Genomic DNA, 21,066 nt, shown 5'->3' with positions numbered 1-21,066 from the left:
GATAGAAAGTCAAGAGAGGCTGTGGTACTTAGTTATGGGGGTATTCGATCATTTTCATATATGTTATAAAATTTGAACAGCTTTTTCCTATACATATAACCGTCGCTCGATCTTCCGAGTTTTCAAAATATTTGCAAAATTTCTTTCATAATATTATATTGGATTCCGTTTATACATACACATCCCTAGAAATCATCACTTATCTGTTAACAACTTTATTTCGAATATTTTGAATCCCTTTTATTATTACAACATTTAATAGATCTTTGACTGAATCTAAATCTATTACCCAAATGAACCATAGTTTTCCATAGATTTCAATGCAACCTCATCGTTTGCCGCTTATCTGTCCGTTCATGTTAGCAATCTACTGAAGAAATACATTTGGTGTCGCATTCTCTCTGGATCGTAAACGGCCCGCTCCGCTCGGCGATGAAAGAAAAATTAGTCCAAACTAAATGGAATTCTAGCCCTAGTCCCTAAAAAATATTTCTTAGTGAATTTTAATGTCTTAAAATATGTTACATAGGTAACAGCTAGATTCAGGATTCAATTTAGATTGAGCTAGCTTTTCTCTGGTTGCCGAGCGTAGGTCCGCTTGCGGCCCAGAGAGAATGCAACAGCGTCATACATTTCTAATATTTCGGAAACTAAGGCCATGCGGCGATTACATATATACGAAAAAAATGTTCAAAACGTCGAATTCTATAATATGTAAGAGTAAGAAAGCTCTGGTTACCGGCGTTAAGGCGATAAAGGGATAAAGGGATAAAGCGATAAAGCGATAAAGCGACCGTCCGCTCGATTTTCGCGACGAGTAGACAAAGTAGAACCACCTTTAAAAGGACAAACCGCGGTGCGACCGAAAGAATATTGTATCGAACCAAGTAAAGTACAGTCGGCCATCGAGTAATAGACTTATTTAACCCAGCCATCTCCTTTTCTTCCCTTACATATGTAAAAATCATCGAAATCGCTGACATCTATCTCTTTCTATGTAATTACCTTAAATATTATCATAGTTTTTAAAGAAATCAATATTTTGCAAAACCCTTGACGTCGCTAAATTTTTTATGAAAATATTATGAAAATGACATTTTTTTCTACACCAAATAATTTTTAAATTCCGTTTTTGAATAAAATCTAGAAATCTAATCAAGTAAATAAGTATATAAAAATCATTTATATGTGACGTTGACTCTCATTTGAAGTCGTTGGTAATGGAAAAGATGTCTCTTAAAAATATTTTATACGATACTGAATATCACTACATAAAATTCATTTGATATTTATAAATTAAATACAGAATTATTTAGAAAACGTTATGTAGAGATAGGGTGTGACAACACGAATAATACTAAAACTATTTATTAATCCTAACAACACGTTTATACTTCGCAACACTAATACACCTTTTTTCACAACTCTCTCTCTGAACTCTCCTATACTACACGTACCGCGACCGACTCCACACCCTCTCTCTCTCTCTCTGTCACTGACTGTGCCCACTCACGCCCTTGCATCCCTATTTAAAACCATCCATTCTATCCTCTTTCATACCTATTCTCTCTTTCCAATCACACTTTCCCACGCATTCCTCGCAATCTCACCCTCAGCGGGTCACTTAGCCAAAACACTCAAACGCATTCCTAAAGCCACTCGATACATTCATAAACGTCCCGTCCACACGATCCTAGCGCACGATCATTCATCCTTTCGCACGCACTCTAGATAACCTGCTCATCCTGCGATACCACAGTTATAATTTTATAAAAAAATTACATTAACACGTTTTAAATATCAATTTCTAGTATTTTAGAAAAACATACGCATTAGTTATTACTATATTTGCATTTATACCATGAAATGTATGTAATTAATTAAAAAATAAATTAAGTAAATATACTTTCTTCTTACGAAACAAAAGCACGACGAGATAAAATAATGTATGATTGATGTTAAAAAAATCTTTCTGTCAAGCACAAAATTTTAACCAGTTCGGATTGCAAAATATTATCGTGAGAAGCTGACTACAATTAATTGCAAAAATTTCCTTCAAACCCACATAAATTAAATATAAATAACAAATTTTCATCATTTAAAATTGCATAAATACAAATTTAGAATAGCTACAAAAATATTATGAAGAAAGCACATGAATTTTGCCAGCATGCACTTTAAAATGCTCTTTACGCGTTGATTTTCTTTCTTTAAAAAAATGTCTAGTAGTTACCTTTTCTTTAAATATTTAAAGACGAATAGACAAATTTTTCGAAAATATTATGTGACGTTTAAATTATTTAAATTTTATTTGACACCCCTGAAGATAATAGTGAATTTCAAATATTATTCAAGATAAAAATTTATTTTATATGTAGTAATCAATTCTTTGACATTACCAAGAAATGCAGCAAATTTTAAAAGAATTGATTGCAATGATTGCAAATGTGATGTGATAAAAATATTTCAACAATATTGATCAAATTTTAATATACATGTTTCGTTGGATAAGTACAATGTTTAATTACTCAAAGCGGAAGAACTAATATTTCTTTTTCACTCTTTTGATAAATAATTTAACGCCACATAGGTAATGATCATTGTCTGTGACAGACTTGTGTTTTTCAATTTTATTACCTACTATTTATTTCGATGCAACTCTTTAACATTAGCTATAATAAAAATGTTTTATAAGATACCATTACTGTAATTTATGAAACATTGAATGGGACATTTCATAACAGATTTGTACCAATTTAATATCACGAATTCTATAAAATTCTCATCGTGACGTTTACTTGATATATGCATCGATATATATGCTTCTAATAGTGAAACGACTTTTATTAACAATTTGTAATATTTCGCTGTAAGATTTTCGCATTTTATACAAATTTAGTATTATTTTTCTCTCTTCATTTGTCGTTTCTTTCGCCTTTCTTGACATTATTACATTTTTTTTACTTTCCCTGTTGCTAAACGACTGAAGTTTAGGATGATTGTTGTTAAAAATGACTAATCGGGGTGTCACCTAACTAGATTTTAAAATGACGATCGGAAATTTTTCAAACAAATGCAGATATACTACATTTAGCATCGTGTGCCAATATTTTTGTCCACCCATAAAATGTTCGATAAATACATTTTTGTTATTGTTTCGTGAATCAATGTATTTATTTTATTACTTCTGCTATGTAATAAAACTAGAATAGATAATAAATGAATATGTCAAGAAGTTTTTCCTTCAAATCAATTTGTTTAGTAGTTATAAGCACTTGAACTACAACAACCATGCTGTGCCAATACTTTTGTCCAGCACTGTATATATTTTCACGGGAAAATTTTTTGTATATATAATTTTAAATGAACACTACTATTATAAATGTATATCTCTATTTCAGTTTTGAAATATAACAGAATATTGATTATATATTTATTAAAATGTAATATATTTATATTATAAATATAACACAAATATACATATTTATGTAATCACAAAAATGTGTAAGTGATAAAAATTCTATAGAAAAGGTCCGATCATTAGTCCGATTTTCAAAAAAGAAGAGAAGAGTAATATGACAAATTACACAGAGGTGCACTATGAGTACTGCATATAAAATATATACATTCACCCTAAATAAGTGAGTAAAGAATGAAACAAAAGATAATTTGGAGGAAAGTCAATTTGGATTCCGAACGGAAAGGGGACAGCAGATGCGATTTATATCGTACACTATATTGTCAACAGAAATGTAGGAAGACAACATGGAAAACTGTTTGCATGTTCCTTAGATTTAAAAGCAGCATTCAATAAAGTGGATAGAGGGTTATTAATGGAAAGACTAAATGAGATAGAAATAAAAGAGAACTTATAGAATAGGATAGCTGAGATCTACGGAGAGACAATAAATATAATAAGAGTAGAAAAAGACAACTGAAAAATTCTGGACACCAAGAAGAGTGAAACAGAGGTGTCCTTAAAGCCCAACATTGTTTAATTGTTTTCTTGTGAGCCTGGAGAAGGAATTGAGAAAAGCGCAAAACGAAGGATAGTAATGGGAAAAGGGAGAATTTAGTTTTTATACTACGCAGACAATACAGTTACTAATGACGATATCAAAAACAGTGTTACAAGATATACTAAAGGAGTCCAACAGATATGTAAATAGGAACGGTCTTACTCTAAGCATAAAAAGAACGAAAATTATAGTTTTTGAAAAAGAAGGAGGAGTAAGAAGAAGAAAGAAAGAAAAAGAATGGAAACAGGGAGGATTCAAAGAATAGAGAAAGAGAAGGAAAGCAAAGATTAGAGATACAAATATTGCAACTCCTACCAGAAAATAAATACAGAGAAGCAACCAAGTGAATAAAAAACAACATTGTAGAAAAAGAGGAGGAAAAGATAAATTATGCAGGCTCTGCAATGAGGAAAGAGAAGGTACAGAACATTTGATAAAGGATTGCGAATCCATGAAATGTTCTTTAAACCTAGAAGAATTGTTTAGAGAAAATGGAGGAAGATTGGATCATGTGAAGATCTTATTGGGGAGAGAAAGAAGTGAAAAGGAAGTTAAAGATAGAGAGAATGAAAAAATTTCATGAAGAGCTATGGAACATGTAAAAGAGTAAATTGTAAAATAAGTTTCAGTTCATGTGTTAGTTTTCTTATTGAGTCTAATTTCTGTTACTATGTAACTACTTCAAATGTAGTACAGAAATCACATATTTGTTCTATTCTAGAGAGCATATTATATTATGTTATTATTATAAGGGAATACTGTAATCCGGAAGTCATCCGAAACCGAAAGATACAGGTTAAACAAAAGTTAAAATAAGAAAACAAAAATTCTCCGCTATCATAATTTAAAAAACATGAAAAAAGCTAAAGGCAACCTATCAGGATGACATAGTATCTCTTACTATAACTATGATGTAAAGAATTTTAGTATTAAAATTGTCAAATCAGTAAAACAATGATTTCGATTAAGAACCGATGTGAAGTAATTTTTAAAAAATTATTTGGTACTTATTGTTATTATATGTCGAAATTAATGATAGAATAATGAAAATATTTCTTAAACATTGAAAAACTCAAACATTAAATATAAAAATATTAGAATATATTAAAATATATTAGATAAATTACATTTTAAATACTCATAATGATATGAAAATATCTTCTTGAACTAGTATTAAGTGTAGTATTTTTATTCCATATAGATTAAAGAATAAACTATTTTTTAATTAAACTTTGAATCCTACGAAAGTTCAATTTCTTTTAGATAATTTTCATTTTTTCAATATTAATTTCGAAATATAATAACATTTCGATATTTTAATGTATCAAATATTTCTTTTAGAAGTACTTCGTAGAGAAGTTTCATAAAAATCAGCAATTTATACCTAAAAATTTTACTAAATATATAAAAAAAATAAATAAATGTTAATTGAAATCAAATCGTTATTATATTATTTTTAAGTAAATTATTTTTTTACTAAATACATAATATAATATATGTAATGCAATTTATTCTTACCAAGATCAGCATATTTTACTTTGCAAAAAGCGCGACGACCTCCAAAACATAAATCATATCTAGGTAAACTGGGATCATCATTACCGTGTTCTACAGCTTCATAGGCGTCATTTTTGTAAGCAAAAGTTACAAAACCATAGTTATCGCTAAAATATAAAAAATAATGTAAATCTATTACATTCTAATGAGAATAATGAAAAATAGTGAAATATAAAAAAATTACCCATGTTCACGGAAATGTATACTAATATCTACTACAGGACCGAAAGTTTCGAATCTTCTACGTAAATCAGCTTTAGTGATTCCTTCATCCAAGCGTCCAACATAAATTACTCTTCGCTCTTCTACTTGTCTTTGCTTTTCTCGATCATACCAATTATCATAAGGTCGTCGATATAATGTTGTTGGTGATCTAATATAAATAAAAATACAAAAATGAAGTTTAACAAATAAATTAACATAAGAAGATTATAATCTCATGAACCTTTTTTATTCAAGACCGCGTTTGAATTGAAAGAAGGATATGAACTACAATTAAACTATGATATAACTATATCGAATTAGTCATCCCTGTAAAAAAGTTAAAACTAAATGAAACTTTTTTCATGATTTTCTTTTTTTGTCATTCGATAGAATATAATATAAAATATTAAACAAAATATGTAATAAAAAGTGAATAAACGATAAAATATGAAATAAATTATTTTATCATTTAATTTATAGTTTGAGCAAAAAAAATAAATTCATAATTTTATAGTTTTAAAAAATTTGTTGTGTAAATGTATATGTTTATAGAATCTTATAGAATACTTATTGTTATAAATAAACCATGGATCAATTATAAGTTTTGATTACTCGTCTTTACTGTTGAATTTTTTTTAAATAACTGTAGAATTTTATAAATGTATATAAATATTATAAGAAATCATAATACTTCATAATATAAATATAGGAAGAGCTAACAGAATTTATCAATTTGTTGAAAATTAGAAAATTACAGAAAGAATAACTTTTTTAAACAAAAAATACTTGGTGAAAATAATGCCACAATATAATTAATTTTTGTACAGATACATCACAAGTAAAGTCAATCGTAAAATATAATCATCCCCCTTTGTTTTTAACGTATATCTTCATACTTACTTGCTAATAACAATTCTTGACGCTAATAACTTTAAGAAAATTTAATTATATTCAAGTCAAATTTTTAAGAAGTAAAAAATATTCATTTACATTTATTGAATGAAAGTTTGTCAACTTTTAATCATTATTTGCTATTACGAATAATAATGTTAAAAATAGACACATGAAATACATTTTTCATAACACAGACAAAAACAAAATATCCTAGTTTTGTACTATATTTTGAACAATACAACTTTGAAGCTTCAATGATGTAGCTTTGTTCGTAATACTTGTTTGTTCATAATCCTTTTGCTCCCAGAATTAATTAAATACTAGATGAAGTTTAAGATTAATTTTGACTATCAGTTTTCCCCCTGTCTAGCAATTTGAAAATCAGAATTTTAGATAGCTTCTCAAACCATTCAATTATTTATTTATATATTCATATTTTATTTTAATAATTCTGTAATTTTATTTGCAGATATTTCTTTGCCATTGTTAATATAATATACAATTTTTCATTTATTTTCTAATGTTAATATATTGTTATACTTGATATTATAGATAAAATGGAAACATATGATATTTTATGTAAATATATCATTATTCATCCTACATAACTTATTAATTACAAAAATAAACAGTAACGTACATACAAACATTGTTATTAATAATTCAGTTATGTTCTTTATTATACAAATGAAAATAAATTTGATTATAATATACTATAATTATTAAAACTAAAAAACAGAATTCTATCCAATAGTTCAGTTTAAAAAATTCTTACAAAAAGACCAAGTTATAAACAAAATTACGAAATTTTTCCTGGAAATCTTCACTATGAAAAAATGACTTCTTAAATTAAAAGCATGAAAGACCTTATTTTTTCCCTCAAAATTAAGAATTTTACGATAATAATATATAAGGACATTATCTGATATTCTAGTTTATATGAAAGAATTCCCACAATGAATTCCCACAATGAATTAAAAATTTTTAATTTTCAGTTTCCATTTAAATTTACTTTAAAATAAAATAACATAATAAAGATTGACCCTTACAGTATGAAACTAACTTCATTCAAAAGCAGCATGTATTAAATCACAATATTAAATCACAGTATTAAATCACAGTAAATCACATTTTTTTATAAAGAAAAACATAGCAGTGTAACTGATGCAATAATTAATTCAGTTATAAGCTCCTACATTTTCAAGTTTTAAAAACGTTATAAGTACAAATTGCTTACCTTCTCCAATCTCTGTAGCCATGATAGTTGACCATAGAATGGTGCCTATGTCTATCGTATGTTTTGTATCTTCCATCGCGTCTTCTTCTTCTTGACCATTTACTCCTGCCGAAATTTGAATGAAATGAAGACCTATAAATATTTTTACAGCCCTTCTAAGTTGTAAAATTGATTATTTGTTTTATTAAAATTTGAAATAATTTTGTTAGAAATCAGTTTTATAACTATGTACCTAGAACAACTAGAATATTGAGAGGATGATCGAGATCTTGATCTAGACGATCTAGAACGTGATCGTGAATATCTTGATCCTGAACTAAAAGTAGATCTCGTATCCGAACGTGAACGAGAACGAAAATGTGTACGTGAACGCGAATGCGAACGTGAACGGGAACGGGATGACCAACTACTACTTGAGCTAACAGAACTACGCCGATGACTTATTCTTCGATGACGTGTATTACTGCGTTTACGAGATCTACTTCGATTACTACTACTTCTGCTTCTGCTTCTACTCTTGCTTTTACTTTTACTTCTTGATCTAGATCGACTTGAGTCAGAATTAATTCCATGTTTTTTACAAGATCGTTGATTGATATCACGTACATTATTATCCCTGAAAATTATACAATTTTAAGAAATGTTATTTTTCATAAATATTTATCTAATTTGAGAAAACTAATGAATTTCTTCCTACAAAATTCTTATATTTAAAAGGATTCAAACCATAAGTAAAATTTTTTACAACACATCTATCCTTTAAATATATATTTTTTTTACTGAATAATTTTGTATATCTTTTAATTATATTGATTGTAAAACATAAAAATGTGCACAATGTATAATTAAATATGATATTAACCAATATTTTTTGTTTTAATATATGAAAAATATTTGTCCTATTCAAACATAAGAAATATCAAATTGAATACAAATATGTTTTAAGTTTTAACACAATGTAAAAATTAAATTAAACCAAAAAATAAAGTAAATAATTTTATAAGTAATAATCTACATTATACATTATATATTGTCCATACAATAATATAAAGTGTTAAAATAATTATAGTCTACATAATTTTTCTATGCATCTCAAGAAAATTAAATAGAAAATAAGAAATACTAAAATGGAAAATAATTTTAAGTAAAAATATAAAGAGTAAAACATACGTATCTTTTGTAACTATTTTAAATGAAATAACAATTAATATAAAATAAAATAGGATAGATATATTTTTTTTTTATTTAAAACCAATGATTGTAGAAATAAATTAATAAAAATTTACTTGTTTTTAAACTAAATATAACAACAAAACCATTTTTTCCAAACTAATAAAAGTTTTGAATCCCTTTAAAAAATATACAAAACATTCTAGCATAAATATAATATCTACACATCGTCTCTGTTTTTAATAATATTGATAATATTCAAAAAATAGTATAAATGGTTCCAAAGAAAATTTGTATAGAATCAAATCTTTTCAAGATTATATCTTTTTTGCAAGGAAACATATATATTTTTCATCATATTTTAATATGAATTTTAAAATATATTTAAGCATAAAATATTCAAATATATTTATATTATTATATTGAAAATATCTTAAACATAAAAAAAGTGATTAAATTCCAAAATAGTATTTCATTGACTATAAACATTATCCTTTAGCATTCATAACATGAAAATACCAAGTTTACATACCAATCTTACACATACACTTAAAATTTAATTATATTTTTATTTAATTGCAAAGGAAGATAAAAAAAAAGTACAAGCTAAATATTGTGGCAAAATATTACTAGTAAAAATATAAAAATTAAAAAAAATTACAATATCCCAAATTATTTACAAAACAATCCTAAATGAAACTATTTTTTAAAAAGTTTATATTTATTAGAAATGCATCTGACTTTAAATAAATAGATAAGAAGAAATGATATTTCAATATCACAACTGAGATATATTTGAATACATTTCTACATTTATTAGAATTTGTCATAAAAAAAGATATGTGCTTTTTTACAACAGGATTATTAGTAATGTCAGAAAAAGAATAGGCAATAAAAATAAAGAAAGATAATCATAAATAAATTTCTCTTCCTACAATATTTCTCTTCTAAAGACAAATTGTGCTTTAAACATTTTTCATATTATTAAAAGTAATAGAGATAGACAATATATTATTGCATAATATAGTGTATAATATATATAGTATATAATGTAATATATTTTTATATTTTTTACCTTTGTTGCTTGTGTCTTTCATCAACATCAATTAAAGACTTTGGGGGAAATTCAAATACTGTTTCATAAGTTTGAATTCCTATGTCACAAGTAGTTGGTTTTGGACGAACTTTTTTCTCATCTACATCTACTTTTGGTTTTAAAACTGATACAATTTCTCTCTCTGACCAAATCAAGTTTTTAGGATCATCCTTAATAGGCTCAGTTGTGGTAGAAGCATGATGAACATATATTAGCGTCATAGGTTGTAGTGGTGAATTTGTTCTACTATTATCACTACGATTCTGCTCTCTTCTACTTCTATATTCTGCTAAATTCAATTTTTTACGGGGAGGTTTTTTTTCTTCTTGTTGTATAAATGTCTTTTCACTATCTTGAACAATAATATTCTGTACTTTATCATTTAAACTATTAGTAGTAGTTACTATATTCTCATTAGGTGCAGTTTTTAAACTAGGTACTTGGTGAATATTAAGTGGCTTCTTTAATACAGAAACCATTTGTTTCATTCTTTGATTTCCTACTTTTATAGATTTTGTTTTACTTAAAACGCCTTGTCGTAATTGTAGAATATTTGTTGCCAGAGCTGAATGTATTTTCATCTGAGGTATTGTAGTAGGCACATTCTGACTTTGTGAAATAACACAATTTGAAGTGCTGCTTAAAATATTATGACAATTTCCTTGATTTGCTAAAGCTTCCTTTTTACAATCCTTTGTTTTATTTTGTAACTGTTTTATAGATTTGTTAACTTGAATGTCACTAGTTATTGTAATTCCTAATTGTTCTTCACTGTTATCACTTACTTCACCTGATTCAAAACCACTATCTTTCTTTGAATTACTTTCAATCGAATACTCTCTACTTTTTATAAGACTTCTATTCAAATGCACTGAAAATGATTGTTTTTCGTATGTTGTGTAATAATGCGATGATTGCTGACTGTCATTCTTAACAAAAGTCACTTTTTCACTGTCACTAGATTGTCTTTCATACTCACTGTTACTGTCTGAACTACTATTGGAGGAATTAGTACTACAATAATCATGATCCAATTGAACTAGTCCACCATCGATCGTCTTATTGTTAGTGTTATTTGTCACCTAATACAATACAATAATCATATTATATTACTAATAATAATAATAATAATAATAATAATAATAATAATAATAGCAACAGTATAAAAAAAATATATATATATAAATGAAATGTATCCTAAAATAAAAGTATCATAAATCAGCTTGAAGTATTATTCTAATATCTAACCCAAATCCTAACATCTAACACCTCAAAAAAAATTTTCGATATTGAATTTTCATTATATCACTGTTTTAAATATATTGATAATCTAAATGTATTTCTTTACACATTAAAGGTATAAAGATGAATATTATAAATTATTTATACTTAACTATTTTTAAAAGCTTATTTCGGAAAAGTGATGCAGCAGCATCTTGCATACGTGTCCCATTACTGCGACCATTACTTTGAATATTAGGCATTGCTGGTATTACTGAAATCACCTTTTTACGTGCAGATGTCTAATATAATATGACACAATGTCATGAATTTTGTCTTCATTTTTATTCCGAATATTGATTCCTTGTTATGCTAATTAATTACATAATTACCTTTATGTTTTCAATCACTTCTTTGGGTAGAGCATCTCTAATATTTTTATGTAGATTTGAAGTTTGAGACTGTTTCATACATTCTTCGGCTTCATTAGACTTCGTAGGTGAATCCAGCTCACATTCTATATTCATTCTAGCAGATGGGTAAGTTGATACTAAAGTATTCTCAGAAGCTTCAAATTGTTCTAGTAAACTTTTAACATCTCCAGCTTCCAGAACTATGATAAAAAGACAATGATTTATGGATAACTATCATAAATAAAAATTCATATACATAAATTTAATCATTTAAATATACCTGGTAATTGATTTGCAGATTTATTATCTTCATCATCATTTTGTTTATCTTTATTGTGCTGCAAGCATTTTTCTTTTTTTTTCTTTTTTTGCTTTGCTAATAAATTTGCACTTGTATCGATTCCTATACTATCATATTTATGTATATTCTTTTTTAACTTACTTTGGTTTTTTGAATGTTTGGGTTCTATTAATAATGATTTAACTTCTGTTTCTATTTTTTTATTATCGCTTTCCATAAAATTGCCAGTTATATGATATGAATTATCTTCTGTGGTATATTCTGTAAAACATAACTTTATATTACAATAAATATAGTTATTAATTAACTATAAAATGTATTACGTTAAATTAAATGAATAAATGCCTTTATTAGTGCTTTTTAAATTTGATATACTCTGATTAATATGAAGAGATTCTTTTCCTAACTCCTCTTGTTTCATTATAAGAAAATTAGATTCTAAAGTATGCACTGCTTGTTCATCCTGAAGTATACTTTCTGTGGTACAAAAATTCCTTTTATCTGTACCATTCATGCTTAATCCTATAATATCCATATATTCATCCATGTCTGAAGCCTAAAAAAGAATTAGATGTGACAAGTTAATTCTTTAAACATTTATAAATCTAATGAACCAAAAAATTAACAGAACCTGTAAATAACCAATGTGTTCCTGCCAATCTGTAAGAACTTTTGCAAAATCTTCCTTAATACTATCAATTTTAGATATTGTAGAAATTTCCGAAACTGACATTTCATCCACACTCTCATTATGTCTGAAATTATATAATGTTTATTAATTAAGTTTTTAATTTATAATGTGTAGTAAGACAAAAATTTTACTTACTCATTTTCATTATGCCACAAGTTACCAGCATTTGTAATGTCAAGATGTGTTTCCATATAATCAAAGTCATTCTCAACCATGTGCATCAATAAATCTTGAGGTTTTTCCACTAAGTTCTATTAAAACATGACTTTATATATTTGTTTTACATACATTAAAAATTTTAGAACAAATATTTATATTTGAATTTAATACTAATGTTAATAACTTTAAATTTACGATATGTACAAGATTAATTTAATATTTATAGAATTTACAAGAAAATGAATTATAAACTTAAAATTAATAGATGTACTAAAGAATAAATTTTTATTATATTACTTAACAGTTTTATTACTTTATGTGTTTCATGTAAAGTACCAGACCATAACAAACTTTTAAATAAACGTTAAGGAAATTTGGATATTTCAACTTTTAAACATACTTAATAAAAATATATCAGATTATAAATAAAAATATTATCTGTAAAATCTTTCTTACATAAAACATTTTTTGCCTCTTTATATAGCTATTTATCTTCCAAAATTCAGCTAATATTAATTAATCAAACATAATGGTAATATATTAATCTGTACAATTCATCTATTAAATTAAATTACAAGCAATATAAAATGTAATGCATAAATTATAAAACACTATATGAATGCTTTCAAAATATTTATATTGACTTTAATAATATTGAAATGAAAATTTTAATATAATTGTTAGAAATTTTTAATAACACTTTTAATATATTACCATTAATTATTAATGCTAATACCAATACTCATAAAATAATAATATAAATCTTTCTTCTTAAAATTCAAATACATGATTATACAGATATTCATTAGTTTTTAAAAATTTAATAAATTTATTACCTGTTCCAAAGACAATGAGAAGTCAGAAAACTGTTCTTCATCATGGAAATTCAAAAATCCAGTTTCCATGACACAATTTTAAACAATACACTAAACACTTATTTTGTAACACTAATCTGTAAATAAAACATTAAGAGATGTAACAAATAATATTCTTAATATAATAACTAAACAACCACGCGTTTATTTGAGGTTACATTCGAAACAAAGGTAGTGTGACTCGAATTTTGATGTACATGTATTAAGATAAATGTATAAACTAATGTTGTTGTCCATTTTAAATTAAATATCGACAGTCATTAATGATTCAATTTCATAGTATAAAATTTGAAATTTACAATTAATTACCTTTTATACACGTAAAAATATTAACAATCGACAAGCATCGGATTGTCGAACGAAGTAATACATAATCCTATGTGAACAATGTAAATACAGATATTATAAAATTATAATTACCTATATAATACAGAATAATTTTTTAATAAAAATTTAATTTATGATGTCTCTGATGCTATACTATCATTCCGTTTTAACTATGTTATGAGTTTCTTTGTTAGGTTCGAATCACGCTTGTTCCACGCGCGTACGTATATATGACATGGCACACACATCATAAGCGCACGTGTACCCAACGCGAGTATAAAGCATACGGAGATACATAAAACGCCACGCCTCTTTATTACTGATAAACTAATAAAAGTCAATTTAAAATTATAACAAATCACTACTGGCACTTTTTAGTTTAGTATAAAATAAATGGTAACTATAAAACACTTTTACAAACGTTATTTTTATATAATACATACAGTATGAACAGCGTGTCTTAACTACACTGCCTACCAATCAGTAGATAACTATCTATGTACATATGAAACTTTCGTATATGAGTAATATATATTTATTTATTTAATATGACATACTATAAAGGATTATAAAGTATATACATTTACAATTTTATACTTACTAAAAAAGAAAAGTTGTTATATCACACGTGTCCGATACGGTACATACATACTCCTCCCGGTTTGATTAACATGCGCATAAGCACGTTTATACATAGATACTGCATATGACATACGTATCTTTGGCATTAGTATTTTATACAAATATAAAACTATATAATTATAATGTAATATTACTTTTTTTCTTCGATATAGAAATAAATCATAAAATATAAAATGTATTTTAAATAAAGTGGCAGTACTGTAATGTAGAAGATGACAATAAAGTAAGCATGCAATTAATTTTTTATAACATTGCATATAAATATACTTTCTTGATTGAAATATGCATTTAAATAATATTGAAGAATATGTTACATCATAAAAAATATGCAAACATAAATTATTGAAAATTTATATCTACATGAAATGGATGTAAATGTAAAAGCAATGATTATTATTACTGACATAATTTTTTAATAATATAAGATATAACTAAACATTCATATTTTTAAAGTAATTCAACTTTTTTGAAATATAAAATTATGAAATCACATATAATATCATCTCTATTGTGATTAAAGTGTATAATACATAAACTATAGAAAATAACCCAAATTGTTCTTCTTTCTGCTATTAAATTTATATTTACTTTTATACAAAAATTTGAATTAATGTTATATTTTGCAAGTATTATTTAAATAATACTGTTTATTTCCAATTTTGCTTAAAAGAACATGATAATTAATGTCAAACTTTAATTTTTATATTAAATAAATTATATAAAACAACATAAAGCAGGAACTTAAAAATTTAAAATAAAATTATGTAAGATATAATGGGGTAATTAACATTAATTGATAGCTATATCATTAACTATATTATTCATTTAGATGCAATAATTTTATCAATAATTTAATTATAATAATAATAATAGATTATACAGTAAGTATATATAAAATAATATTGTACATGTAACTTGAAATTTTTAAATGTTTGATACTTTTTAGTCAGTATATTTGTAACAATAATTATTATTATTTATTTTAAAAGTTTAATTCAAATTAAATTTATTTATTAATTATGTTAATAAGTTTCTGTTATTATTAGTCTTTTAACTACTTAATAACTTTCAATTTTTCTCTTGATATTTTCCTCAATATTAAAAAAACATAGATATAATCATTTAGTTTTAGTAAATATGTAGTGATTGTAACTCAATAATTAATTATTTTTTGTCTTCATCTATGAAGTGTCCGCTTTTTTCTTTTTTTTTTTTTTTTCATGTTTTTGAGTATTTTTTTGTATTATTATTACTGTACTATTATGTTTTAACATGAAATAATTTTGACAATTTATGATAATTTATTCGCCAGTTTTTCTTTTGAAATAACTTTAATCAATCCTAATTCTTTTATAGATAAGAAAAGTCCAATTATAGAGAAGATTAAAAATAAATCACTATCGTCGAATACATTCTTTTTAGTATATATTAACAATTTCAGCCGACTATCATTATTATTATAATCAAATTTATAGAAGTGACTGTAAAAATGTAGTCTAAATTTCTGTATATAACACAAAATTATATAATTTTAATAGCACTTAACCATTGTCAAAAAACAATTTTGAATTTTATTCTTTAATTTAATAAACAAATATGTCATGTTGCAAAAGAAAAGAAGAAATTGAACTATACATTGATAACAATAACTGTGGTTAGTTTATTAATAATAAACATTTCTAATTAATAATGCTTGAAACCTTTTTCAACATAATATCAAATTAACATATTATAAGATAAATATATGCTAGATAATATATATAATTTAATTGAAATTGTTTAAAAATATATAGGTAATATTACATATATTATGGGATGTATTTACAAGGCAATCATATATGTATGTTTAAATTATTCCAATGTTGTCCTGTATTATAGTATAATTTTAAAAAAGAGATTAAAGAATTATTAATTAATAATATTAAAATTCTGTATTAGTTTTCCAATCAATGGTCGTTTTATTTTATGAATTTATTTAATAATGAATTATTGACTATTTTTATTTATTAAGATAATAAATCGTTCAATTCTTATTAAATTTTCCAAAGTAAACTTAATACAGATTAAGTATATTGCAAATGGAAATTCGTGATGTATAATATGTATTAAATTGAATATATTTTTTATATAATTGAATGAATATTTCATATATACTAAACATTCTTTCTTAGAAAAATTTATTATTTACTTTTATAATTACATAAATACATATGAGAGTATTTATAAGCATAATATTTATAAACATAATTTTTAGACGATAAGTTCAAATTAAGTGAATAAAATATATACAATTGAAGTACATAGTTTAAATTAGATTATTAAAAGTAAATAAAATTTTATTTCATTTGATTTTTTATAAAATAATCTATATATTTAATTTGTAATAAAATTTAAAGTTATAGAAGATGAATTTATTACACTATTTCATTTTTCAAACTGTCTATTTTGATGACGTGGGTTTATTACCCTTGTTGTTTTATATTTAAATCTTAAAAACTATATGAATTATTATTTAAATAAAATGTTAGTAAAAGTACATTTAATTCAATATGTTTATAAATTTAATGTTTGATTTAATATATATATAAATGAAATTAAAGTAATATTTGTAAAAGAAATCGAAACTATAATTTAAACATACTAAATGAGTGTAAATTATGTATTTTATTAATAATATACATTAATATGTTATATATGTATCAATTTATTATATGATTGCAAAATAAATTTGCTGTTTTGTTTTCCAACATAATATTTATACTACTGTTATGAAACTGATATGTAAGTATAGTTTATAATAATTCAATTTTTAATATAGTGAAATATGATAATATTCATGTGAAAAGAGGTCCCATACTTGATTCTCACTTTTGTTTATGTCGAAATAATGAAGGATGTTTCATTCCTCCGGATTGTAACATACTACAATCCACTGATATTGATACAATAAGTACATGCTTAGAACCTTGCCAATGTGCCGAAGAAATGGAATGGAATTGTTGGACTCCTCCTAGACCAAGTTGTAAATGGTTAAGTAACTTTTGTGAGTTACGTCGCCAATGGAGTAATCATGCTCGCCAACAAACTTGTAGATGTTGTAATTGTAAACAACGGTAAGAATACATTATTTAAAATTTAATATTTAAAGAATTTAAAATATTTTTTACCTAAGTGCAACCAAAATTTAATATAGTGTAACATTTTATTATAGAATTAATTTTATAAAAATTATAATTATAAAAATTATAATGTTTCTAAATAGGTTTCATATGACTATAGAATAGTAATCATATAACTGCTGTATGCTTTTTGCATTAAACAGCTTTGTTAATTATATATTGTTGCTCATAGTTACTATAAATTCAATGAATATCATTTTTAAAACTTAAATTCTATTATAGTCAATGGTGAGTATTTTATTATCTGTAAGCTATAGCATTTCATTTAAAATAGTCAAATATCTAGAAATCAAGTCAACTTTTTAAATTGGAAATTTATAGTTTTTCAATGGGTCCTTAAACTCTATAAAGAAGTAGTAACTTTCATCTGAAATGTTTTCTTATGTAATATATACTTTTAAAATCCATGACATTTCAATAACTTAGAAATAATCTATTGTTTTAACATACAAATGTTCAAACAGGTACTTTTGATATTTTTGACAAAAATTGATATCTGTTATCAATATTTAGTACGTTGATATTTATTTATTTATTGATATTTAGTGTGTTCCAGAAAATAAATGGATGAAAAAAGTTCATACAAATTCATTCAAAAATGATTTGTTGATTATAATAAATACAAAAATATCAATTAGATATCTATTAAATAAAGTTGCAACATGCTTCTTGCTTTCATAACCATATATAGCTACTGATTAATAAATAAACAATTATTATCATTGTCAATTACTATAACTCATTTTTATAAAGTTTCAATTATTATACATAATATTACAAAGAATAGGAAATTTCCTAACAAGATGGGAAACAAATTTCTGAAAATTAAACATAGAATTTTACTTAATTTAACTTTTCACTTACTAACTTATTAAGATAGAATATTTAGCATTCTATAACACACTATCGGGTAATTACTAATGATTTTTGTTCATATATCGATGAAAAGTTATGGAAATATTGTATATGGAAATTTATGATGGTAATATGGATTATTATTAATATTATTTCTCTATATATGACTGTTATAAAAGTTAAATATTAGATATTGCATAAATAACAAATCTTCAACGAAAAGGATTTTGAAAAGGAATTATGGAACTATCAGTTTTAAAAAACATAAATGGGTAAAGAGCATGTTTGTTTGGTTTATCACATGACAATAATTTATATTGTTCAAGGATCCTAATATTCAGATATGTTAATCAATAAAGTTCCATGAAAATGAGAAATATTTTATTCTTTATAATTCTTTTTTATAATTCGCATTTCATAATATGCAATTCATATGTGGATTTACGAGAACTTTTTTTACCTAGAATAGCAGGCAAAAGTATCAGTATGATACACAATACAATATATAAACATTTAGAACTATTAAAATAATTGATTACATCATGCTTTTTGTATTGATCTTTAGTGACAATATTTCACTTGTTTATGTACAAAAACAGAACTATATCAACAAAATAGTAAACACATAATTAATAAAATAATATTTTGTAATCAGAGGTACAAAATCAAAAATCTTTATACATTTTATTTATAAGGATATTAATGCTATAGTTGTTGAAATAAATGTAGGATATCTGAATAATTATTTTAATTTGATCTTGTATAAATTGATCTTATATTATACTTTATTCAATGAGAACTGACAGCAAATATAAACAGCTACATGTGAGTGACGTGTGATTATAACAGGACTGAAACAGATTTTTCTAATGCTTATACATTAGAAAAGAAGAAGCTGGCTCCCATGTAAAGACCTTCAACGTGGGATCTTTAAAGTTTGTTCCAAAAAATCAACATTTGGCGGTAACTCATATGGAGCTGCAGCTGTAGCACTGATCATGTGAACGCTTTGTTTACATTTCCTGCCTTTCCTCGTTGAACAGAGTATAATGTAACAATTTAACGAATAATTTGTAAGAATACCTTACAAATGTTAAGAAAAGGCAGAGAAACTACACACAAAAAAAGAAAAATTGTATCGAATTTATATTAACTAATTCTAAGTAAATCTCATGCAGAAATTGGGGAAATAGTACAGAGAATTTATTTTACCACTTACAATATTAAAAAATTTACAAATATATTAAAGACTATAAATCATTTATGGAAGAAAAAAATTTTCCTATGAAAATTGATTTATACGATTAAAAATAGTCAGAAATTATTTGAAATTTGAAATTGCAATATTAGTTAATACAAGATTACACTGTCCAATATGAATTTTGGTCTGTAATATTCATTGGGTATTTTTCATTTGGGTCAAACCGTAATTTTTGTAAAAACATACAATTTTTTACTAAAACAAGATCTTAAATAAAAATTAAAATCATTAAAAGGTTCATTCTTATTTTGAAAGTTAAATGAGAATTCCATGAATTTAACAATATCTATAATTATATGAAATATAAAAATTTGTGATTCTGAATAATTGTAATTGGACATCATAGTTGAAAACTGAAACGCCAAGCGTACTTTCAACGAAATGTAACGAAATTGCCAAAGTAATTTTTAATTCGATCAATTTGAGTAAATATTCGTCGATAATATGTATAGGCCGTCGATAATATGTTTTACCGCCATGCTGTTATCGCTCGCTTATGTGACTTGGTAGTATTGTAGCTATGCGTCATCGACGTCGATAATACAGAAAATATCCACACCCAACTTTATATATGATTAATTTTTTCATATATTCTTGGATATTAAACATCAAAGAATTCTTCACGTTCGCTCTTAAATAATTTCATTGTAATATACAATTGCATTTGTTTTTTGACAACATCGTATTAAGAAGTCATCCGTGTTTGTATATTGAATATAGAAATTATGGAAGATTGCAAGTGATGGAGAAAAGTTTTTTATAATTTTGCAATTAATATAATAAAGTAGATGAAAATGTATACATGTTAGCCAGATAAGAAATGGGTAATGGAAATAATGGCTGCGTGGCAGTAAAACACTATATATATGTTATCGACGAATATTTTTTTCGAACTAATCGAATTGAAAATTGCTTGGGTAATTTGGCTGTGTGATTTCTTCTTCAGAAACGTCTATAGAATAGGA

General features: G+C 25.0%; 2 protein-coding genes across 2 annotated transcripts in view; one reads left to right on the top strand and one right to left on the bottom strand.

The window, feature by feature from the left end:
* The window catches only part of LOC108550020 (NK-tumor recognition protein), a 16,074-nt gene extending 2,207 nt beyond the window's left edge, over positions 1-13,867 (bottom strand). The window contains exons 1-12 of the mRNA XM_017903611.1: positions 13,799-13,867; positions 12,939-13,054; positions 12,744-12,867; positions 12,488-12,668; positions 12,092-12,373; positions 11,791-12,011; positions 11,572-11,700; positions 10,157-11,259; positions 8,144-8,527; positions 7,912-8,043; positions 5,761-5,949; positions 5,538-5,683 (exon numbers count right to left, since the gene is read on the bottom strand). Of these exons, the coding sequence (XP_017759100.1) occupies positions 5,538-5,683; positions 5,761-5,949; positions 7,912-8,043; positions 8,144-8,527; positions 10,157-11,259; positions 11,572-11,700; positions 11,791-12,011; positions 12,092-12,373; positions 12,488-12,668; positions 12,744-12,867; positions 12,939-13,054; positions 13,799-13,867 (3,076 nt within the window). The remainder of the gene's footprint in view (positions 1-5,537; positions 5,684-5,760; positions 5,950-7,911; positions 8,044-8,143; positions 8,528-10,156; positions 11,260-11,571; positions 11,701-11,790; positions 12,012-12,091; positions 12,374-12,487; positions 12,669-12,743; positions 12,868-12,938; positions 13,055-13,798) is intronic.
* Positions 13,868-16,402: 2,535 nt separating this feature from the next.
* Positions 16,403-21,066, top strand: part of LOC108550013 (insulin-like growth factor-binding protein-related protein 1) — a 44,747-nt gene continuing 40,083 nt past the window's right edge. The window contains exons 1-2 of the mRNA XM_017903606.1: positions 16,403-16,460; positions 17,625-17,919. Of these exons, the coding sequence (XP_017759095.1) occupies positions 16,403-16,460; positions 17,625-17,919 (353 nt within the window). The remainder of the gene's footprint in view (positions 16,461-17,624; positions 17,920-21,066) is intronic.

Source organism: Eufriesea mexicana, unplaced genomic scaffold (assembly GCF_001483705.2).
Source record: "Eufriesea mexicana isolate 0111107269 unplaced genomic scaffold, ASM148370v2 scaffold2438, whole genome shotgun sequence".
In the NCBI taxonomy this organism is placed as follows: Eukaryota; Metazoa; Arthropoda; class Insecta; order Hymenoptera; family Apidae; genus Eufriesea; species Eufriesea mexicana.
Note: the sequence above shows the minus strand (reverse complement) of the source record. Positions and strands in the feature narration are given on the sequence as shown.